At 41.0% G+C, this 25,727-nt stretch overlaps 1 protein-coding gene across 1 annotated transcript; it reads right to left on the reverse strand.

The window, feature by feature from the left end:
* Positions 1-771: 771 nt before the first annotated feature.
* TNFSF11 (TNF superfamily member 11) lies at positions 772-24,026 on the reverse strand. Its single transcript, XM_073345529.1, has 5 exons — positions 23,708-24,026; positions 17,323-17,490; positions 9,109-9,157; positions 8,932-9,030; positions 772-2,591 (listed from the first exon to the last, which is right to left on the reverse strand). The coding sequence occupies exons 1-5, from the start codon at positions 23,933-23,935 to the stop codon at positions 2,170-2,172; spliced, it is 966 nt and encodes a 321-aa protein (XP_073201630.1). The 5' UTR covers positions 23,936-24,026; the 3' UTR covers positions 772-2,169.
* Positions 24,027-25,727: the final 1,701 nt, after the last annotated feature.

Below are 25,727 nucleotides of genomic sequence, written 5' to 3' on the forward strand. Positions count from 1 at the left end.
GGTTAGTCTCTAAGGTGCCACTAGTCCTCCTTTTCTTTTTGCATATACAGACTAACACGGCTGCTACTCTGAAACAGATCAAGAGTACCTTACTGCCACCACCTGGGAAGGGCACATGCAAATGCCCATTTTGCCCCCTCAGAATAGAGGAGAAAGACCCACTGCTAGGTCCTAGCCTGAGAGGGAGGATGTGTGATGGTGAACTAAGAGTTAATGAGCAGCTCTGAGCCTGAAGGACTTGCCTAGCTTTACCTGTTGGGCTCAGCCTCCCCTGGGAGCATGCCCAAAAGGGAGCAGCTCAGCTCAGTCTCGAGGCAGACAGAGCAGGAGAGCAGTCATGTGCTAAAAGCTCCAGCAAACACCCTGCTGGGGCTAAACATGGCCAGGACCAGGCCCCACCACCAAGCCACCACAGGCCCTTAACCCTTGGGGGACAGGAATGATGGACCACAACTGATAGAGGAAAACCCTCTGGAGAGCAACCTGAGGGGACACCGGGGAAATCCAGATGCGGACCAGTGGCGCTAATGGAGGAACTGAAGCCACAATAGGAAGTGACCCAGGGAGCAGGGCCCTGGGTTGGAACCCAGTGGAGAAGGGAGGGCTTGGGTTCCTGTACCCCCCGGCCACTGCCACTTGCCAGGTTCAGACTTCAGTCACTCACAGAAGCACAAAAATGAAAGAGGAAAAAAAATAAGCCACAGTTTCTTTTCTTCAGAAATATATTTTGTAACAAAATATTAACATTCAAAAGAAATGTTTATTGTACAATATAAAATAATTTCTACTGAATTCAGCTTGGTTGCTTCAGTAAATAAACCTCTGAGGAGGTGTAAACACATGTTTGGTGTTGTACAAAAATTCTACTACAGGATTTACAATTTGCTGTAGGAAAAAATGCATGTTCAATAATTACATAAATACTCTTGACAGATTTCTATGTCCCATTATGTACTTTTTTTTACCTTCCCAATTTGAAAGGGATCTGGTGACCAACCTTCTGGTATAATTTTCATGACAGTTTGGTTTTCTATAATACTGAAAAGTTTAACAGAAATCTATTAAGTTAAAAAGAAACAATATATTACATTTGCTAATTGCAAACAATCTTTTAGCTGCAATTTTTCCCATTGGGATTAACAAAGTGCACCAGTTAAACATACATTAAAAACAGTTTAAAAACATTAAATATACAAACAGCAAGAGATTTTAAATATTTTGTATCAAATACTATAGGACAAATATAATTTACAATTTTTTTGCACAAAACATTACATCTGAAATATAACTTTAGATATTACAGACTATAAAAATACATATTTTGCCTCTTAAAAAAGTATTTGCAGGTTCCGGCACAATGTAACAGTTCAAAGGAATTTAACACTTCAGATTTCTTCATTTGTAATTGGATGTGCAATGATAATTAATCAGACTTGCAATTAGTCTTCTATAACTGCAAGTAAAATGTAAAGTCAGATCTCCTAAAAGAGCCCTTTCTAAATAATCCAAATGTAGTACCTGATTAGCTACAACACATATGGTGTGAACCATGGTCAGCCCTTACAGGAATGACCCACTCTAGTCCAAATTCAGCAAAACAAGCAAGCACATGCTTCACTAAGTATCTGCATAGCCCACTTGCTTAAATCGGACTAGTTACATACTTAAGTTTACTACAAACAGTTATTTTGCTAGATCAGGGCCAGAGCACTCAGCACTTTTAAGACTGAGCCCCTAATGAATGCTATGGCCACATTCTGCCCTGTCCTATATTTACACTGAAGTCAACAGGGTAACAGCATGTCAGGGCAGAATTTATAATTAGCAGTTCAAAGATGTAAGAACATCAGACCTGATTCAAATTTCAGTTATGTCAGTGTAAAATCAGTAGAGCCAGTGGAGTTATACAGGTATGAAACTGGTGTAAGATCAGAATCAGGCCCATTGTGTAATTTTGTCCTAATATGTTTTTCTGGGGATCCCTCTGAAGTAATCCTAGAGCAAAATTCAACCTGAAGAGTGATATTCTGCCTACAGTTACTGCAACTGGGCCCTAAAGGTTTTTTTCAATCATGTCTCCCAGTAGTCTCTGGCCCAGCTATATAATGATCAAACTTTTTTTTTTAAAGTCCTAAAAAATACATATTAATTTACAGGAAATATCAAGACTCAGTCTATATCCCTTACTTTAAATGCCCCAAAATAAGTTGCTTCTTGAGATGAATCCAGTAATGATGGATTTGATACCTGGATACTTATTACTTCTCCAGACTTTAGTTTAAAAAATCCTCCTATGTTTACAGAATAAAAATGAAATTCTGAATTTCCTGCCCAATATTTGGTGCTTCCTCCCTTCATCAGGACATCAGAGTGTCTTATTTTAAGGTTTGTTTTAATCATGTACACCATCAGCTGAAGCCCTCTTCTAGTTAGGTCTCCTGAAGTTTCATGGTGTCTAAAACAAATGTTGGCATACAAGTAGTAAAACCCATCTTGATTGACTATTAGTTTTCCATCACGGAAGGTCATATTCGATAAGTTTGCCTGGCCTTTGTCATGATGCCAGGATGTAAGGTTCACTTTGCGTGTGCCTAGGGAAAAAGGGTTTAGCAGAATGTTAGTTTTGCTCACAAACATTTTCTACAAAGTTGAGAGATACCATGGCTGGATTTTTAGTGTCAGTAACAAAGGTAGCTATATAAGCTAAGGTAAAGAGTCAAAGTGAAGGGGAGAGAGACACTGTAGCCAAAAGGCTAAGATGAGGTCAAATAAGTCTCAGGCTTTAGGATATAAGCCAATTGCCACAAAGGACAGGAATAAGTTTCCTCTCCCCTTGTGAATACAGCTAGCTGTTCCTACCCACCCTTACTCTGGAGCATCAGCTATTAGCATGAATCAGGACAGGAGGTTTGTTTCACCAATAATCAGATCAGGCAAATCCTACATGGAATCAATTGCTAAAAACTGTCCCAACTAAAAAACATGTTTAACGTACTTCAGAGTGGATTTTGCACTGGCCAAGGAAAAATGTCTGCTCTCCTTAGCTATTTATTCTTAAATGGTTTGGTTAGTATTAATATAATGTATAGTTCTGATATAATCAGGGTAACCACTGTCTTGATAGCGAATCGGGACTTTACCAAGTACCGCTCTCCATCACCACATAATATGTTTCAATATTACTCACTACCAACCCAAGCATGTACTCATTTCAAGACTGACTCACTTAGCTTTTCTACAGTACTCAACTCCTTCATCTCTCCCCCTCTCATCTGTTGATTCCAACACCACACACTCTTCTGTGCCCACTCCCACAGTGCCTGTCCCACTGAACAGTAACCTTGTCTTCTCGTCTCATGCTCTCCCCTCCCCATTTCCTGTTCTCATGCTGCAAAGCACCTCTGAAGAAAGTTCACAATGACTTTGTACTTTCAGGTACGTTTCTTCCTCCTTCACCTCTGCCTTTTACCTTGCTAAATAAATCTACTTCTTGAGACTCCTGCATCTGCAGCTCCCATGACTAATAATTTCCCTGACTCAGCTGAGATTCTCAAAGTATCTTGAAAGCCAAAACAGACGTTCTCTAAACAAAGCTGTCTTTCTCTGCCTCTCCTAGTCTTCCCTTCCTCTTTCTAATTTCAGAGAGATTTTTCATAGTATCCAAACTAATCCCAAATCCTGACTTTTCTCACTCCATGCCATATCTTCTCCCTCACCTTTATGGTCAACCTCACTCTAATCTAGCACCTTTTCTTCATCTTTTTTCTTTTTTTGGACTTATAGTTACTACCCATCTCCCTCAATCCTTTGTCTCCAAACTCCTAAAACAGGAGTGGCCAAACCATGGCTCACAAGCTGCATGTGACTTTTACAGTTAAAGTGCAGCTCATGGAGCCCCCCAGTCCCCCTTTTCTCCACCTACCAGACTGGGGGGAACTTGGGACTTCTGCCCTGCGGTGGAGTGGTGGTGTTAGGGGCTTCTGCCAGAGAAAACTGGTGCCTACTGAGAGTGGGGGGGCACAATTTAAAGGTCCCCTGCAACAGCTTGAGTCACGCCCACCAGATATGCCCCCCCACTACCCTCATTGCTCTCCCCCTGCAGTTCCCAGGTGATAGTGCCCCAGGGAAAAGCAGCAGCAAACAGTTGAGAGCTGCAGAGAAGGGTCACTGCTTTAGCTCCATGACGAGAGGCAGCAGCTCTCCTTGCAACTCCCAGCTGTTAGCCGCTGCCTCTCCCCAGGGCCAAAGCTGCTGCAGTGACCATGCAGGGAGAGGGCCCAGCAGCACCATGTAACTGAGCAGGGCCAGCAAACCCTGGCAAAAATCTGGGGGGCCATGTGACCCCCTCCCGTGACACTTCCCGCCCCCCGTCGCCTCTGGTTTCTGCTCAGTGGGGAGGGGAGTCCGACGGCTTCAGCCCCGCATGGTATGCCTGATGGGCCAAAGCCCTGAGCCAGAGTAGGTGCCTCCCATTGGGCTGAAGCGCCGACCTCCCACTCCCTGCAGGACTGAAACCCCGAGCCCTGGTATGCATGCCCCAGCTCTTGAACTTCTGACAATTGTTGTATGTGGCTCAGAGGGACAGTAAGTTTGGCCACCCCATCCTAGAATGTGCTTTCCCACATACGCTATCTAAACTTTCTTTCCTCCAACTCCCCTAAAGTCTGCTTGCCATCTCTCCACTCCATTAAAGACACTATAAAATCAATGGCCTCTTCCTGGCCAAATCTATGATCCTCTTGTCTGTTCTTCTCAATCTCTCAGCTGATTTTGACAGTGTCAATGACTCCCAGCGACCTCTGCTTGCTGCTCTACTTGCACTTGCCTAACTTTATGCTAATCTATTTCTCCTACCAATCCAGATAGGTGGAGGAGCAAATACATCTGTGTATCACACACTGCATGGGCGGGCAGTACACTTCTGTATGCAGTTCAGGGTTCTGGTTAACAATTAACAGATGGGAGCTCTTTGGTGGAGGGATTTTTTGATTTTAAAGAGCCACACACACTTCTGGCACCGAATAAATAAAACATGGTTACCACGCACAAAGCCCTACTGTCCTGCCAACCACCTGCCTCCAATGACCTCTCCCTCTGACCCACTAGTGTCCCATATGAACACAGGCAACTGTCCCAAAGGTGAGGTTCACAGGAACGAGAGGCAGGGCAGTCTTCAAACCAGGGCCCTATTAGTGGTACTGCAGTAGCACCAGGAAGCCACAGTAAGGCTCCTTTGTTTGCACAGTGCCTAGTACATGTAGTTAAAGAAGACCGTCCCTGCCCAGAAAAGCTTATCTTGGTCAATATAATGCAACAAGTGGATGTAACAAACATGGGTGGAGGTTGGAGGGAGGGGAAAAAATAAGCATGTTTTTACATGGACTATGTGTAGACCTGCCTAACTTATCTGCTGGTAATGTGTGTCAAATCACATAGGAGAGGGGGAGAGATTTCCCCTTTGCCAATGGAATTCACTACTATTGGAAATACACATAACCCTAAGGTTGGGCGCATTCGTTAACTGGTGTAAGATACACCTCTTTATCCTGGCTTATCAGTTTTCTTATTTGGTTTACTAGTCTTCTTCATCAATGCATTTTAACATTGTGGGGTACATGGGATATTAGCTCCTTGCACATAAAGTGTCTACCATGTAAACTCAGCCAGATTATGGTGCTGGGAACCATGACAACGTTTGTAATAAAGAGACAACAGTATCTGAAAACTAAGTCTGGAAAGTTCAGTAGTAGGTTCTCCTTCTCCCCTGCATGACAGCTTCATATTTCTTCCACATTTAATTTACTGGGCACAGCAAATTTCATGAAAACACAGGCAATAAAAAGTAAACATAGTTTTAGCTTGAGATAAAGGAAAACTAAAAAAATCACCATAATTGTGTATTTTTGCTACAGCATAACATATATTGTACTTAAGGTACATAAAATAAGCAAGTGGGAAAATACTCCAAATACTTACGTAATAAAAAGCTTTAACATACAAAATTATGTGCTTACAGGCTTAACTCAAAGCTTGAATGAATACAAGACTCTAGGGTATGACTTAATCACAGTAGATTTGAGAGTGATTCATACATCATTCTAGCTCTGTAGTAACTGTACAGGAACAAGATCCTTATTTTCTAGGTGGTCAAATTAGTGGAGCTCTCAGGCCAAGAGTTTCAAGAGGGCTCGAATTCTGGGGTCCTCAACTTGAGATACCTTTAAAAGGGTCCAATTTAAGAGGGTGAATATTCAGCACGGTGTGAAAATTAGGCCCTTTTAAGTTCTCATACTGGGGACTCACAAACTAAGGCACTCAAAATCCCTGCTCCCCCACTCCTCCCATGAAAGCCGATATACTTGGGAATCAAACAATCAATGGAAGGTGTAAAACTGCATAATTTAGGGTGGTAGTACAGGTGATCAAGGTCCTAAGTTATTCCAAAGTGGTTATAGGTAAATATGGGTTGTTTAAAGTGTGTGTAAACTGGCAGATTCTGGGTATGGCTTTTGTGCATACCTGGAAGCAGCCACCTTAAGAGTTAAGAAACCTCAATGCTTTGTAAGGGGGATTTTAAAAAAAAAAATGAAGGAATAGTTGATAGCATGGAAGGAATTTTTGGAATAGTTTTAGGGAGTATCATTTTGGTGATCCCATTGGATGCTAGGTTCACATTTACAAATACAAGGAGATGTGCCAGACGTAGTTGGACTTAGAACATATGACTGAAGGACTTGGTGTGCCCAGAGATGGCTTGAGGAGAGGTTAGAAAGAAGTATACTGAGAGATCTCTCTTTTGGACTTTCTTCCAGTATTGGTGGCAGTCACCATTGGGGTGAAGAATTTAGTAACCAATAGGTTCATTTTTGGTGGGACAACCTGGCAGTGGTCCACTGCATTAACAGAAATCTGCAAGGTTGCCATGGGCAATGCAGCTAAAGACATCTGTATTCTTTGTTGAAAAATATTCTGATGTTCAACAAAGAACATGTTCCCAGTATTGACAATAGTATGGATTCAGGGAGATAACACCATTCACCAAAGACCCACTGCCAATGATTTTTTTTTTTTATCTAGAGCCCTGGCTCCTAACATTGCTAGGACTGGCAGAAAATTCCAGTGCCTCACTGACATTCAGCATCCGTTTCAAGTGACTAGATATAGAGAGTTGTTAGTACACCACAGACTGGTAGCATCCACCACATCAGGTAATCTCCCCGGCCTGTCATTTCATTAAAGGCTGGTGAGATTTGCTGATCTGTTAGAGGAATCTTGGTCAAGAAGCTCTGGGAAGGCTGGTCCAAATGTGAAGGCTGCACAGAAGTTGCCAGGCAACAGATAACTATACAGATCTTTTAGGTCAGTTGAGGCTTTGCCTCTACAGTATGTTCTTGGCAGAGAAGAGGCATTGCTCTTTGAGCATTTGCAGCGTTTAGTGTTGGTCGGGTCATGCCTAGGAAACTAAGGGACAGTCCGGACATGAACTGGACTGGCAGAGGGGAAGGTGAAATAAGGGTTGAAGTCAGAACAAGCAGAAGTGGGGAGCCATAACAGAGCTAAGAGAATACCCAGATGAACAGGTATGTCCAATGAAAACCATAGGAACATTTCTGGCCCTGCAAAAGAGCCAGATGTTGTATTGCACATGGAGATGGCAGCTACCTGACCAGATATCCATTTGCTGCAATACTGAGAAAGGTGTTAGTCTGTGTGTAAGGTGCAATCCAGCAAACTTTGGTATGCATTCCTTCATGACCAGTGCAGCAACATTTGAGGCATTTGATTAGCTGAAGCGTCCAGGTGGCTTGACTCTTGTGGTTGGAATGTTCTAGCCTATGCCGGCCCTACAATGGGAACAAGGGCAGATGTCTGGATTTGCAGACACCTGATAGTGCACTGATCCCACAAGAGGAAAGGAAAACAGCAGGCAAGTCACAGATGGGTTTTCGGGACAGAGCTGTCTGTCTCTAATGATTTAGGAGGAGGAGCATGTTGTAGGCCAAGCCCATGCCTCTTCTGCGCTCCCTGATGGGCAAATCACATCTATGTCTTGAATATTCACTGAAGGGAAAATGATCTTGGGTTTTAGATGGGGGTGGATTTGAGACTTGTGAGCTAACAGGAACATCAGCCAGAGTACCCAGCTGTTGCTGGTTACCAACCATGGTTGTACGGAAATGCTCACAAGGTGGGTATGATTGAAGCAATCAAGCCTGCTTCTGTGGATTGGGCCTGGAAGAATGTGAACCAAAAGGGTCACCCGAGTCTTTGTGAACACTGATGGCACAGAGATGACATGCTGAAGATTCAGGGTGTTCCTGAGCATTACAGGGAAAATGGGCATGTTTATCAGACACACAGACTGATGTGGTTGGGAGAACTTACAGACTGGACTGATGGGAGGCAGATACCCAGCAGTGTGGTGTGGGCAAGCTATCTGCTGGCACCACCATATTTGCAGTCTAGTGCAAGTGAGAGGCTTAAAGAGGCCAGTTCCCAGGAGTAAACATAATACCCAGAATGGTGGCCCCAGTTAGCCTGGCAGAAGAAGAGGAAACCTTAAGCCTTCCAGACTGAGGTGCCCTTCATGTCTACCCTCATTCCCCCTGGAAGGAAAAAGCACGAAAATCCAGAGGAGTGCTGAGTCCTAAGGATTAGACTCAAACCTGGATATTGGCACAGAGGCCATTTAGCATCACACTGCACTCCAATGTCTGGTACTTGGATGTGGGGGATAAGACCTCCATTCAAGTTAACAAAATTACAGCTTTCCAATTTAAAATCCATTCTTCGTTTGTATTTCATTTTCCTGCTAGTCCTGATCATCAGCCACTTTTGAAAGTCTTTGTCCCAGGGCTTTATGTATTGTTCAAAACTCTGTAATGCAGCCAAAATGTTTTTACAGAAACATTTGATTAAAAGTGAACTTACCAACTGGAATATTTTTATCATCAATAATGAGATGTGCAAAGGGCTGTTTCTCAGGTTTGTTTCTCTTGGACAGATCAAACAATGATGCTTCCATTATAGCTAGAGATAAAAAGTTGCATTAACTCAAAGAAACAAATTTAGTAGGATTTCAAATACTTATTATAAGCCACTTGTTACCTTTTCCTGATCTTGGTGGCTCTCTTCCAGCAATGATGCGCTGTATCTCCTAAAATGAAAAAGAGCTATTACTCCATACAGTCATGTCCCCAGTAATGTACTGTACTGCTGAAAATTTATTGGCTTACATTACATGATGTTGAAATAATTTATCACTGTGTATTCAGGTGTCTGGAATATATGTTTTCAACCTTCCAGGACATAAAATGTGGCCACAAGGGTCAACTTACAAGAATCAGCTCCTTTCTATAATGGGGGCACTACGTCCAATACTTCTGAAAAAGGAAAATAGAATGATGGTGTTTATAATTACTTCACAGTATCTTCGACTACACAATTATCAGGGGTACGGTCTGAAAACTGAAGATCATGCTGAAAGGATGGCTACAACCCTTTATTATTACTGTGCTTAGAGCAAATGCATTTCTGTAAATGTAAATGAACAATCAGAACAACCAAGTATCGAGCAAAGTAAAGTAAATATTTGTCACGCTGAACATTGTGCAATATGGAGTAATTTAGATACCTGGGGCCAGACCGTGCCATACAGGGGCAGCATGCAGTCACATTCACAAGAATTCAGGGATGTTGAGCATGTTAACTGCATCACCCTTTATGGGTTTTAGGAGGCTGAAGAGAGTTCTCTCCTTCACAACCAGCCATTTACGTGGGCTGTTGCAGAAGGACAATGATCCTTCTTCCTTTGCGATGGGGCTTGTGCCCTAGAGATGTCAGCAGGCAGCTGTCCCTGCACACAAATGAGTGAAGGGATCGCAAGTGTACCTGGCCCTTGGTAAAGTATGCAAGAATGAGATGGGTAAGGCACCTTGCACAGTCATACAAGGCCCAAGAACAGCCTGGACAAGTGTTAATTAAAATTGTAAGTGAATTTCAATGTTAACGAAAACAGGCTATGTATTGGCTATAGCCAGGCATAGCACAACCAAGAGATATTTAAGCTGCCACATATCCACCTCTGCTCCTGAACAGTCACTCCCCAACATTCCAGTCCTGATCTTCTTCACAAGTAGATACTGAAATTGTAACTTTAATGACTGGAAGCAGTGTCTTGTGGGTAAGCCACAAAACTGGGAGTCAGGAATTCTGGGTACAGTTCCCAGCGCTGCCCCAGACTTCGCAAGCTTGGGCAAGTCAAACTCAGTGCCTCAGTTCCCCATCTAAAACAGGGGTAAAACTTTCCTTCTCCTACCACATGTCTTGTGTAATTAGATGGCACACTGAGGCAGAGATTGTCATACTGGATTTGTACAGTGCCTAGCCCAAAGGAACTTGAACCTTAGTTGGCCTCTAGATAGCACAATAATACAAATAAATGATCATCAGAAGTTTTATGATACGGACATCATAATCAATCCCTCATGTCAGATTTTTCAACGTGTCCCTGTTTTCTATACGTTTATCCTTTAGTCTAAATTCTTTGGGACAGGGACTATCAAAATAAATGAATCAAGTGCATTTTGTAATGCATTATTATTTCTTTTACTGTTTGAGAATTGGCAAGAGAATAATATCTAGGAGATCTGTTGTAAATAATATTGATCTAAATTTGCAATGTTCTATTGCAGTGGTTCTCAAACTTTTGTACTGGTGACCCCTTTCACATAGCAAGACTGAGTGCGGACCCCCACCCCCAATAAATTAAAAACACATTTTTATATATTTAACATTATTATAAATGCTGGAGGCTAAGCGGGGATTGAGGTAGAAGCTGACAGCTCGCGAGCCCCCATCTAATAACCTCACAACCCCCTAAGGAGTCCCAACCCCCAGTTTGAGAACTCCTGTTCTATTGTATTCTGAATTAGTGCCATCTTGTGGAGTTTGACATGTAACACCAATTCTAAATATCAAGGAAATGTTACTTTTATGTAACTTTGTAACCACAATTAAATGAAGGTGCTCTGTGTGTGTGTGTAGATATCTGCTGAAAGGGGAAAGTGAGCATAATTAGGTAGGCGTCTAAATGCTAAACCAAAATGGAAAGCCACAGCAGCATGAAAGTCATAGTATGACTATCAAAGTAATGTAGGCCTGCTGAAACGCTGATGAGTTTATAGATAAGATTCTCTGCTCAGTTGTACAGCAAAGTAGCAGATTAATTTTATTTTTTGTTGAAGTTGCAAAGCATTCCCTCCCCAATGTTGGTGGGAAAGTTATAATTAACTCCCCTTGCCCTCACTGGTTCTTCTGCTTTCATGCCAGTTATTAGAATATGTGGGTCAGCACAAGCTGTGGCTTAGTCACACGGAAGACTGGATGCAAGCAAAAATCTACTGTGGCAATATGAACGACAGCACCAACCTCTTAGCCACCCACACGAGCCTTGTTACCTCACTTGAAGGGGTAAGAGCAACAATGGTGGGCATTGAATATTCCCTTGTGCCAATAGCTACAAGGTTCCTGGAGAGGACATGCCACCATGAGAGGACAGATCTAGGGAGCATAACGTTCAGGACCTCTGAGAGGATGCCCTTTATTTCAGAGCATCCATGAGATTAGTGCCCTTTGGCTCCAGCCACACACACCCTCCATCTGCCTTCTCTAGAGGGGATAATCCTCTTTATTGTGTTGCTTCAGAGCCATGGAAGTATTTGCTTGGTAATTTTCCCCTTCCGTGTAATTTGGGGACATGATTATTTAGTCCTAGATTTGTTTGTCTGAAGGGATTAGTTCACTGTCCAATTGATTAGGAAGTATATTTACTGCAAATTACATCCTTCTTGAGAGACCGAACAAAGACTAATTTCTTTCATTGTACAGCGAACTGTAGTAAAGCACTCACAAAGTTGCGCTCTTCTACAATCCAAGCAGTAGTTTCAGGAGTATCTAACACAGGAGACTAATCCCTTTTTGGCACAATGCCAGGCAGGGATCATCTACCCCAGGGATACTCAGAGTGCAGTTCATGAGCCGCAAGTGGCTTTTTAATGTGCCTCCTGAAGCTCTTCACAGCACATGGTATTAACACACTGTGATTTAATAATTAACCAATCCAAGTTAACAACCAATTAGTATGCTTCTATTATATTAACCAATTGTAGTTGATAATACTTGGTCATTTTGCTGTGAGATTTACCCTGTCTCAGATGTATTCACTTTATGATTCTACCTCACTAACATTTACAGCAAACTGAGTACAATTAGGATTTGCACAAAGCAGGAACAGAACACAGATAACACCCCAGATTACTCCCAGTTATAGGTTAATTTTCAGGTCAGTTACATACTTCAGTCTTACTCTGTATACTTAAACCCAGGTATAAGCAATGTTCCAGATCTTAATAGTTTATTATAATTTCCTTTTGAAAACTACAATGTACAATATTTTGATTTTTGGAGGCAGTCAGTCACAGTCACCTACCCAAACCTTCTAAGGCCCTGATCCTTCAAACGCTTAGACACATCTACATTTTCAATGGGTCTACTCACAGTAGTGCATGTTTTTAGGATTGGGCTTACTATAATCATGTAGCAACCACCACAATGATAGGCCAGAAATTCAACTTAGACTGCTCTACAGCAAGTATGAAAGTGCCCCAAAATCTTCAGTGCTAACCAGGCAAGCATTTCAAAACCAAATTAATCTGTAGTTTAATGAATTTTTTAACATGTGATGCATTTACAAAGGTCTTATTTTCATAAAACAGAATAAAGCCTTTGCTGAGACTATCCTGGTATATTATGAATTTTTTTTATTTTATTTATTAAACAGAACGCCTATTTCAGTAAAGGTCCCCTTGGATTTTCACACAGCCCAGCAGAAAATCATCACAGCAGAACAGCAATTTTAGCATTAATAAAAGCAGGCTATTTTAGGGGGTTTACACTAGATTGCTAGTCTAACATTTCACAAGCCATCAAGGGGTAGGGTGCTTTATATTCCCGGAGAGTTGGAAATTCTGCTTTCCAAAAGGATGCAACACTTTGCCTCTGGTAGATAGCTAGATATCAGAACTAAAATTACAACAATTAAAACTTTCAAAAGCGCCTAACTGACATAGGAGCCTAAGTCTAATTGTACTTATGAAAATTTATAGAAAAGCTATTTTAAATTTATGAATGCTAGAGCTTAGTATAATTCTATTCTCTTAGGCTTTGTGCAATTTCCCTTCCCACAGTCTCAAACAAAGGGATGTAAATATGTTTGAAAAAGCCTCCAGGCTTTTGAAACTTAAGTGGACCCTTTTGACATTCAAATATATTACATGTATCAGGGGGTAGCCGTGTTAGTCTGTATCCACAAAAACAACAAGGAGTCCGGTGGCATCCAGTTGCATCTGAAGTGGTTTTTTACCCACAAAAGCTTATGCCCAAATAGCACCATAAGGGATTGCTGTAGTATATCTATCTTTAATGCTACCACCTTTGTTCATTTAAAACTAATTGATACCAGGAAGAGATTCTGATCATCTTGCAGGAAATTCAGCAGTTTGAAGAATTCCCCAGAAGCTACACTAAAGACACCAATCCTGTAACTCTTAATATGAGTATTCCCAGTACCTGCAAGAGGTTGCAGGATCAGGATCACAAATATTGGACAACTTTTAACTCTGAAACCTTGCCTCTGAAGCACTTTGTTAATAACCACATGTGCTTAGAATGTTTGTTAAGTCTTTATAAGGGCCATCCTGGAGGTCTAACAGTGAAGTGTTTTGTTGCCATGTGGGTGACTAGTTTAGGCCTGACGCTGCCAGGGTCCAGGAGCACTGCCAAAAAAGTGTTACTTCATGGATTGACCCCCAGCTATGTGTTTGTCGTTCTCTCTTTACTGCCAGACTTATGGTAGTCTTTACAAAAAGTGTGGTCAGTGTATCTGGACTGCCAAAGGGCTCTTAGGGTTACATGAAAGAAAAAAAGCAGCCAAGCCATGCAGCCACAAAACAAGAAAATTATATTACTTGTCTACCTAAAGCTGTGGTTCTGATCTCAGCTACTTCAGTGTAAATCTAAGGTAACTCCACTGATGATGACAAAGTTACTCCAGATTGCACAGGTACTTGAGATCAGAATCTGGTCTGTGATGAGGAATCACCACACTTAAGGTGAACAACCCCGTAATGCATTATTGATGCTTGTAAAACAATAGTTTAAATGTGCTGCCCTGAACATGCTGCTCTCTAAGCAACAGTTCCATCACCCAAGAACGTGTCAAGTAATATAGGCATAAATATTAGATTTAGTTAGAAAATGCTTTAATGAGTGTTTTGGGTTGGTTTTTTTGTTGGGTTTTTTTATTTTGTTTTTTAAGGGGGAAATGTTTGGGCCCCACCCTGCAATGGAACTCCCAAATGACTTTAGTGGGAGCACTAAAATACTTCCAGATTAGTCCCTGTTGTGGATGTAAACACTACTCCACACATATACAAGGAACATATGCAGATACATACCAGTGCACCCAAAAAAATCTAGAAAATGCAGCCTGCTACATAGAACATGAAACTGATTAGTCTCTTTTCATTGGCCAAACTGAGTGAAGTGCAAAAAGTAAAAAGTCATAAATGACAAGAAGTTAATTAGACTTTAAAGTGTTGCATTTCAGTAACCTATTGTATAATTAGTATTGCAAATAAGGAAGTGTGGATTTTAAAAACATACATGGGGAATATTCTCCGATAGGAAACTGCACCTAGAGAACTCAGGAAAGCACTCTCCATCCATGCCCCTGGTATGCCCCTTATACCTGGGGCTAGACCCAACAGAGAAAGAGATCCAGCCAATTTCCAGCCACTTTGCATTGCCAGAGATGGTGCAAACCAGACTCCGACCCAGGATTTTTACCTTGACATTGGCCCTTTAACATCTGGGATATATGCTCATTCAGCTGAAGAGATGCACCTGAGGCTAAGTTAACATTTCTTTTTCTTATTTTGACTTACCTCCCTCAGTGTCAACATATAGGGCCAAATGAACTAGGATGCAGACCCGGTTACCCAGTGTCTCATATATACATTCTCCTTTACTGCGTTCAAATAAATTTAAAAATGGATTATTTTGGCAAGAGAAATTTTACTGTTCACTTAAATTAATGGCCATCAACCAAAATAATCACCCCTAGTCATTCAACCTCTAGTCAGGATGACAGGACATGCAGCTTCCATTAAAGCCAATGCCTTTGTTGATTATACCAGCAGATAGTACTTCTCATTCACTTACTGGAACTATACACTCCATCCACAGAGCTCCCTGGAAGAGAAATGCACTATATGCACACAGAATATAAATATAAACGCTTGCCATTAACTCCTTTTTTCCCCCCTCTAACGTATACAGTGCATGATTTCAGCAAATATTAGAAGAAAAACAACTAAGCCCAAATTTTCCCAACAGTCTTTGAAAGAGACAAGCTGGATGGAAGGAAGGAGCAAATATCTGAAATCTTAGGAATGTATAGGAGTTCATATAACTGAGGGAGTTTATATAATTATCCTCAGACAAATAGTCTCTACCATTCATGTAACCTATGGTATAATTCATGGTACATATGAAGGCAGCAAAGAAGTATGGACTAAGGGATTCTGACACGAGACTATTATAAAACAAAGAAGTCAAGGATTTAACACTCTTGGTATTTAAATAATTCTTTATTAGATGGCAATTAGGTTGAAATAGCACAAAATACTCATATGAATGTGCTAGGAGATCAAAACGTATAAATTCCCCTTAGGAACCTGGGTAATTGTGACAGGTACACCAAATTTGTCCAGTTCCCCCTCTCCCCACACCCCCATTATGGCTAATGACTTTATCTGACTAATTTCCCTGTTAGAGCTTGTCTACACTGGCACTTTACAGGAAAAACACCCCCGAGCACTGCACGTTTCAGCATTGTAAAGTGGCAGTAGAGACGGTACACCAGCTCTGGGAGCCGCACTCTCAGCACTTGGAGCTACGCCCCTCATGGAGGTGGTTATTTTAGAGCACTAGGAGAGCTCTCTTCCAGCGCTGTGCCGCAGCTACACAAGCCGTGTTCAAGTTCTGCTGCGGCAGCGCTTTAACGCCGCCAGTGAAGACGTGCCCTTAGTGTTTGGGAGTAAGCTTTACCTCTGCGATGCCAAGCAGGAGCTACCTAGTTATCATGCTAATCAAGACTTCATTACATTGTTCAGACTCGTTAACACAAAGGATCTGCTAATGGGCATGTGTGCAATTCCATGTGTGCAATGCAACTGTTGTAAAATTATATTAAAAGATGTGTTGTCTAGTTTTAGCCCCTTTCTACCAGATACATAGGCTTTGTCCACACTGGAAACTGAACAAAACTTTTGTTGTTCAGAGGTGTGAAAAAAATGCACCCCCGAAAGTAGCGGCACAGCTGTGTCACTAAAAGTTACGTAGTTTTAGACATTACAGTAGCTGAGAATATGGTTAAGTAAGAGGACTGCTATATATTTTGCATTACTTTTAACTATCTTGTGTTTGTCCTCATTATCCCCCTATCCTACCGCTCTAAGATTATCCGGCACTCCACTCAGTGGTGTCAGCTCCCTTACTGGGCCTACATAGTTCTCATTCTACGTCAGTAAGAACGATCCCCACACAGAACAGAGAACTGGCTTGTGGAAGACTGAATTCTCTGTGCAAAGAACAGGAGCGGTTATCTCTCACACATGGGGGAGTCACATTCCTGGAATCCCACTTCACGCACAGAGGGCAAAGGGGGGGGAAAAAAAAGGAGAGATGCGCTGTTCCCTTCACAAGGAAATGAGAGTAGATGCCCTCCATCTAATATTTTGCTTGCCCAACCACCTTCCCTCTGCTTGGGAATTTTATTTGGAAAAAGAATGTCACATCTGACTCATCAGGAACACAATCAGGAAGATTGGAGATAAAAAGATAGTCTAACTCTCTCAAAACCAAAATTCTGGGATCCATTTGGACTAGCCTGAGGGACAAATTGGCCAATCAACTAACCACAAACATTGTTTTTCCTCCTAGTGTGAATCCAAACTTTCCCCTCTTAAAAAAATGCTAGTCAAAGCACAATTAATCTGCATACAGACATGATGAACCACTACCAAGGGGTTCATGAACAAATGCAACAAAATACCAAAGATGTTAAAGATTACAATGCAACCACTAGTTCTATGTGAAACAGGAAACGCGGTTTTTTCCCCCCCTAAAACTTCTCTCTCTCCAGGTTTTCAGAAGCTCACTTAAGTTTAAATATTAGTTTAATTCTTAGGGTGCACTGACCTTTTGCATAACTCCTTCCAAAGCCTGTTTTATTCTCCAGCATGATTCGGACATTAATTTTGTTTCCTGATTTTCCAGTGTTGTCTCTTGCAAATCTGTGCTTTCTTGAAGTCTTAAAAGTGCTGTGAAACAACGAGTGTCTTCTTTTGTAATTCTGTTAGGGTCCATCTGAAATAGGTTTAAGAACATCCATAATTTAAGTTTGTCCAATAGACCTTAACTCAGTATAACCGAAAGGTACACTTGTATGCCACTCAATGCAATATCATACTAATCTTACTGCTATAAAATATATTCTCAACACACAAAACTTCTATTCACACAAAATAAGTAAATGATAAGCAAAAAACACAGATGTCTTATATTAAAGTAAATCACACCAGATAAACTCATAAGGACTTTCAGATATAGTAGGAGCATAAAAAAGGTTTTCTCCAAATTTCCTAGGGATATGTAGATGTAGGAGATGGGATAACAGGACAGAGTATTTCCATGAAATCTTGAAAGGGACTCTATATTTTGCCTGTGCAGCAAATGGAACGGAGATCATGAAAATTAATAAGCTTAGAATGAATCAGACAAATGATCAGCAAATTTGGAACCTGATCACATGGAGAATGATCTCGTGTCCACTGTAACCACTGGATATCAACATTAAAAAAAATGGATTCATCAGGCTTAGACGCCAGGACATGGATCAGTGTCTTTATGTCAAACAGATTTAAAAGATGAACATTTTGTAAATGGTAAATTTTCTCTCTCTGCTTTGTATGTGACATAGAAAAACTGCCTTCAACTCTGGACACCACACTACATTTATTGACAAACTGAAGCAGTTCAGGACAGCACTTCAAAAATGATCAGTAGCTTTGAGGAATTTATAAGGAAAGATGCAAAATACACATAAGCATGGCTAGGTGATAACCAAGTGTGTGGAGAAAACATAATATTCTACAAATACTTGAAGGGTTCAAACCTCATGAAGGGAGAGGGATTACTCAACATGGTTCAAGGGGGTTATGACAACTAGAAACGCAATGAAATGAACAAAGGGAAAACTTAGGCCAAATATCAGGAAAAAATATCTCAATAGCCAGACATACTGGTCTGTGGAACAGCCACCTGAGGGATGTGGTAGAAGCCCCATACTTGGAACTTTCAAACTCAGCTAGAAAACCCACTATAAAATGTACCATGGAGAATACTCCTACATTAGCAGAGGGATGGACTGAAGATTTAAAAAGTATGGTTAGGCTCTAACTTCTATGATTGATTCAAATATATCATGTTAAGATTTCAAAGCATAGGCTTAGAATCTATTGCCATCCAATTTGAAGCAGCTCTTTCTACATTTAAAAGAGTGACTGGAACTTAAAATATTGTAAGTACTGCATCTTAGAGTTGAATCACAAAACCATTTATTTCACATACTGAAGGATAGAAAATAAAACAGCCTTCTCTCAGAAACCCAAACAAAAACAAACATGTATCATTCGTACTCAAGAAGACAGGACACAGGGTCATGCAAATGTAATGTGTGATCAATGGAAAGCATGTTAAAGAAAGTATTGAACTTAATGGAATACCAGAGGTAAGGTTAGCAGGATACAGAATTGCTAGCCAAAAACCACAGATGAATTCCTTTATATGCATTCTAAAGCATGAGAGTGAAAGATTCAAGCTAGCCTAAAAACAAACAACAAAAACTTCTGATCAAGAGTGAATTTTAGAACACAGTGATCACTATTTAGAACAAATTAATATTTACTAATACATGCCAAACTGCAGTGAATAATACATGTAGACTGGAATTATCAAAGGGGCCTAAGGGATACGGACTATTCACCAGGAGTTGGGTTTCAAACTCATATAGCCCCCCCTTGAAATTCTTATCTACAATATAGTAACTTCAAGTATATGTTTACTTTTCAGTGGCAACCACTACTGAAAAGAGGTTACTACTGCAGTTTTTAATGTAATCAAAATAAAAGCTTCTGAAAAAAGTTGACATGGGTGTTGTAACACAAACAGGGGAGACCAAACTTTGTAGGGGCCAGATCCAGTATACAGCAAGTCAAATTCATCTGCAGCATAACTTCATAGACATTAATAGGCAATGAATCTTGTGTGTCAAATGGAACGTTGCTTGAACAAGATCAACAGTGGATTGTATTAAAGTATTTTTCTGGATTATCTCTAATTTAGTACCTCATTTACTAAATGCTATTGGACAATAGCACAGAGAACATCTTCACAAATGTAGTTAGAAAGGCTGATGGGGATATGCTGAGAAATGTACGTGACTACTGATGGCTTTGAAAACATGTGCAGGATTAGTTTAAATAATTCTGGTAAAGTTAGAAAGCTGTAGGGCTTCAGGGAGAACATTTGATTTGTGGTGGTCAGTTAATGTAGCTGATTGCCGCAGCCTTTCAAGGGATATTCACCCAGCCACTGCTACACCCATAACGTTTTTACGTTTTTTGAAAATTAGCTTGCCTGAGTAAAGTCTAAACAGAAGTTTATAGGAATCCACAATATCAATAAGAGGAACATTATAAAAGTTAGTCACCAAATAGACATTACACAGAGTGGGGGGAGGCAGTGGAGGCGGGAGGAGAAGGGGGAAGAGAGCTGCAGGCAAGAACTCATTGACAAGACTTTTTAGAAAAGGCACTGGGAATTAATCACACATACAAGCAAAATAAAATATCAAAATAGTTTCCAAGAAGTTGGTTGATATTCAGGTAAAAAGAATGTCATTACAATATTTTCAGTATTCTTTTCTATCCTATTAGATATTTTAACAGTTAGCTTGCCTTTTTTTTTTTTACACCACCACTGCACAATGAGTTGAGGTTTTCATTAAGCTCTCCAGAGTATCAAATTGTCACTTTTTGTGAGCAGTTACACAACTTAGAATCTACAAACATACAAACAGTACATACTTTTCAATCTGACATATATTACCATTCATTTGTCAAGACTAAATTTCACCTGCCAACATGTGGCCCATCATTCTAGCACATTATGCCCCACTGAAGTGCCTCAGTCTTTCAGCTTTGATTAACCTACATATTATCTCATTGGTAAAGTCTGTCACTCTACTAAACCCCCCCACCCCACACACAAAGAAATACATTTATTTATAGAGCTGGTGAAAAATGGTTAAGTACATTTCATTAAAAATTTCAAGTTTTCTGGAAAAAAATTAAAACTTCATTTTTGACTCCTTCTCTCCCCTCTTCTGGTGGCCAAAAGGAAAAGGGGGAAAGGGAGAGAAGGGAGAACAAAACCAAAAACCATGAAAATTGGAAAAAGTTTTAGTTTTATAATTGAAAAAATCCAAACACTTTCAAAAAACTTTTTTTTTCCCCAAAGATGACAGTTTCATTGAAAAAAGTTTTAAATAAAATATTAAAATCGGCTTGGTTTATTAAACATCTGCCCTTGTATGGAACCACTGTTAACTTTTTCTCACATTGAAAACTGACCATTTATTCCTGCTGCTGTTCTGCCTTTTAGCCAGCTTCCAATTTATCAAAGAACTTCGCCTCTCACTCTATGATTACTTGGTTTCCTTAACAGCCTCTTCTTCGGCACTTTGACAAAGGCTTTTTGAAAGTTCAAATAAATTACACAAGCCAGTTCTCATTTATCCACCAGTTGGTTAGCTTACTCACAGAATAGAACAGAAATCTGAAAGACTTGGTATATGAAAAAAAGCTTGTAAAATGGTCTTGTGTTAAAAGGTATATTTTCCAAATGTTCAGTAAAGCCTTTCTAATTCACACTTGGTCAATCCACACACAACTACTAGCTAGCTGAGTAGCTCAGCATCTTTGAGAAGAGTGCTCTGAAGATTCCTACTGCTAAGCTGTCATTACCTAACAAAATATACTAAAAAGTACATAAGTATACTATGAAGTACATCAGCATCATAAACAATTAACGCTATACTGCTCAAAAGTCATGCTCCAATTCACAGTGAAGTCAATGGAAGTCTCTTCATTGATTTCATAGGAGTTGAATCAGGCCCTGCATGATTAAGTGCATTTTGTCAGGAAGCATATTTTCTGTTTTCCTGACTATATCAAAATTTCTGAAAATCTGGAAGAGGTTACCATTCAATAGTGTGAATTAATGACGTTCTCTTGTATTTTATGTGCACTATTCTATTTATCCATAGAGAGAGAGATGACATTAAAAATATTGAAGTCTCATTGTGTCTACAAATTGTAGAGAAATATTTTGGGCAAATCTTGTATCAAGTTGGGTCATCCAGATATTTTGGAACTAGTTCAGATTTAAAAATAAATAGGAGTTTTAGATCAATTAGAGGATCAGGCTCTAATTGTAGAATTATGTTTATATTGCTGTTTTTACATTATGCAGACTAAAGGATAATGTGTATGCCATGGGAATAATTTTGCCCTTTGTTACACCTGTATAACCTCAGACTTCACATTGTTAATTAGCATGCTATGAAGTCATTGCAACTAAACTTACTTGTCAAAATAAACAAAATACATTTAGTTATATAGAATCCTGACTTTTTTTGGCCTGTTTTTGAAGTAAACATACTATTGGGTGTTTTCTATAAGTTAAGATGTCTTAATGGAGATGTTTCAATGGGTTTGTAATGGAGAGAATAATTTTTCACCCTACAAGTCGAGTTATTGTATACATTAGTCTATTTCATTGTCAAGAAAACAAGTAATTCTAAGCTACTTTACAATAAGTACCATAAATGAACTGTCACTCTGCTAAGGTATAGTCAATTAAGTATGTATAAACATGGAACAGGTCATACATAACTTTTAAAAAGTAACTAATAAACACAAAGCATTTGCCAATAATTGAAAACAGACAGGAATAAATAAGTAGGTGCAAGTAACAAATATAAACAATATTACAATAAATTTGGAACTGTCACTTGTTTTATTTCAATCACTCGTTTAAATGTGCATGCAATTGTACTACATCCAATCTGTAGGTGGTCTAGATTTAGAGTAGATTTTGTTGTTAATGTATCCAGTCTGTCCTGGGGCCCAAGAGCAATTCTGTCTACTTAAAGTATGACCTGAAAGAAAAATAGATTTCCACTTCTTCACTGACTTCAAATGAAAATAAAATAAAAACCATTTCTATGAAGACAGACTAGTGTTCGTACTATACATATAAAAACTTCTTAACACCCTAATTAAAACTCATATCCAGTTTTTGGACAGTAAAACTTATATCAGATCCTACAGCATCTTTAGTTCACCTATTCTGAACTAGTAATCTTTTTTGCAAACTTCAAGAGCACAATCTTTTGTTTTACCCCTGAGAAAGAGCAAACGACAGCCCCCCACTTCCTTTGAGAAAGTTCACAGTACCAGGCAAAAAAAACCGTAAGTGAATCCAACCAATGTAGTGTAATTTCCAAGAACAAAAAATAATCTCTTTCTAAAAGCTTAAACCACTAGAAAGCACTATCTCCCTGCAGCTCAGATCCAATGTGCATAGCATTGCCCAATTGAAAACATTACTTTGCCATATTTTTGTGGCCTAGTAGGGCAGTCTAATTCTCCCCTCCTGGGAAATGAGCTAACAAGTTACAGAAGGTACCTTTTCCCTGTGCCAGCCATTACACACCCAAGTTCCAAGTGAAGAGCAGCAGCATCAAATTCACAAGGAAGGTAGCCTCTAAAAAGAAACCTGGGACAATTCTTGTACCCGGCTGCAAGTAGTTATCCTCCAAAGGGGAAACAATGATAACTTAAATAAAAGGCAGGGGCCCTATTTGTTCTATGCAACAAGGAAACTACTATTTGTTAGGGTCATACATACATACAAACCGAGTTTAGATTTGTTCAAATTATTCCCTTTATTTTCTGAACTCTCACTTACCTGCATGTTTTGGATGTCCTGGACACAATGTCACCATTATATTCTGATGACTATTTCTAAACTTGCCCACTCCAGGGCTCCCTTTACTCAGCGGGGCAGTGGTAAAAAACAGAAGTAGGTAAAACTAACTTGTCCTGAACTAGACTCCGTGTTTCCCAAGTGAGAAAACTCAGTTTGCCCAGCTCACCCTCCAGGACCAGACACCCTTGACCGGAGCCCACCTTCTTCCAACCCTCCTCCCTTCTCCCCCCAACTCTCAGATCAAGAGCACGTGGAGAGTCAGTAAGAAGCGTAAAGCAGCCGCCCGCGTCTCACAACCCAACCCCTGCAGTGAGCAGAGCCCCTGGGTTACTCCGCAGACACTGGGTCTGTGCACCTGACCTCCGCCTCTGCCCAGCCTGTGAGGCGCCCAGCACCCACGCCCCCCCCTCCCGCCTTCTGTGCCCCAGCCACCCGCCCTAGCCACGGCGCGAGGGTGCCGCGACGCTACCTGGGCTCTGAAGCAGAAGAACAACGCAACGCTGCAGACCACCTGCCCCAGCCCGAGCAGCACCAGCGGGACCAGCAGGGCCCTGGCGGCGGCTGGAGGCGGCGGCGGCGAGTGCGGATGGGCCGGCGGCGCTGCCTGCGGCGGCTGCGAGCCCTCGTGGGGGGCGCTGCCGCCCAGCTCCTCGGAGCCGCGCAGGTACTTGGTGTAGTCTCGGCTGGCGCGGCGCATGGCGCTTCGGCACTCTCCGGGCGGCGCGGGCAGGCTCCCAGGCTCGGCAGCGCCCGGCGCCCGCGGGCGGTGGCTCTTATAACCTGGGGCCGGGCTCTTCAGCCAATCAGGAGGCAGCCACGAGGCTCGTTCTGCCCCGCCCGCTGAATCCTGCCCGGGCGCCACGCTGTGGCCGCCTGCAGGTAGGGAGGCTGGCAATTGAGCGCAGCTTTACCACCAAAGCCCGGATCCAGCCCCTTTATAACAGCCCTCCTGGCCGGCCCTTCCAGTGTGGGGACCCGAGAAACAGGAAATCAGTTTAGCTGCCTTTCAAAAAGTTACATCCCGACTCCCTCCGCCCCCCTTGAAACGCAACAGCACTTGTGAAACTTTGGCCGCAAACCCACAAATCATGCCATTAGAATAGACAGCTATCGTTGTTACCAAAACATAAAATGACATCAGTGCATCCTCCTGCAAGAAAACTCCAAAATGTGTAACATTGTGCCTGTATCCGGCTGCATCTGGCTAATTTTTGTAGTCAACCCCTACTTTTCAATCTAAATTTAATACATAGGCAGTTCCTCCTAGTCTACTGGAATATTGTAGATGATGGAAATCCTAATTTGTGCTGCTCACCAGGGATCCCTTCAGAAAGGATCAAATTTATCGGTTAATTTGCTATTCAAAATTATAACCTACCCCCTCAAAAAAACTCTGACATTTAAAGAGCATCCAGCTAGTATAAAAATAAAATAAGAATGAACAAATAGAAACAATTTATAGTAGCTTTCCATTCCCTGAACACTGTAAAAGTTGTTATAGACTTATTAGGTTAACCAATTTATTTGAGCATAAGCTTTCGGGAGCTACAGCTCACTTCATGCTCCCGAAAGCTTATGTTCAAATAAATTGGTTAGTCTCTAAGATGCCACAAGTACTCCTTTTCTTTTTGCGAATATAGACTAACACGGCTGTTACTCTGAAACTTACTAGGTTGTTACACATTATCATTAACGGAGTAGGTAAATGATACATATCAGAGATAGAGTCTTAAAGCCCTATGAATGTTTTGAGGAGACACAGAGCAGGTCTCTTAGCTCTACAGGGTAAGAATGACAGGGAACCTTGTTCTGTAGGCACAGCTGATTTGGGGAAGAAAAGCAACAGAAGAAAGTTTCACCTGTGACTCTTGTTTTAGAACTTAGTATTCTGCGCTTGGAAAAAGCTGTCCGCCTGAATTAAGAATGTCCTTGCTTTTGTGGGCTCTAAATCTCAGTGTTAAAATTATATAATCATAGACGTGTCTAACTGGAAGGGACCTCAGCAAGTCATCAAGTCCAGCCCCTGCACTGAGGCAGGACCAAGTAAACCTAGACCTTCCCTGACAGGTGTTAGTCCAACCTGTTCTTAAAAACCCTCCAATTATGGGGATTCCATAACCTCACTTGGTAACCTATTCCAGTACTTAATTACTCTTATAGTTAGAAAGTTTTTCCTAATATCTAATCTAAATCTCCCTTGCTACAGATTAACCCCATTACTTCTTGCTCTACCTTCAGTGGGCATAGAGAACATTTGATCACTGTCCTCTTTATAACAGCCCTTAACATATTTGAAGAGTCATCAGGTGCCCCCCCCCAAGTCTTCTTTGCTTAAGACTAAACATGCCCAGTTTTTTTAACCTTTCCTCCTACGTCAGGTTTTCTAAATCTTTTATCATTTTTTGTTGCTCTCCTCTGGACTCTATCCAGTTTATCCACATCTATCCTAAAGTAGGGCAACCAGAATTGGACACAGGACTCCAGCTGAG

Source organism: Lepidochelys kempii, chromosome 1 (genome assembly GCF_965140285.1).
Source record: "Lepidochelys kempii isolate rLepKem1 chromosome 1, rLepKem1.hap1, whole genome shotgun sequence".
NCBI lineage: Eukaryota > Metazoa > Chordata > Testudines > Cheloniidae > Lepidochelys > Lepidochelys kempii.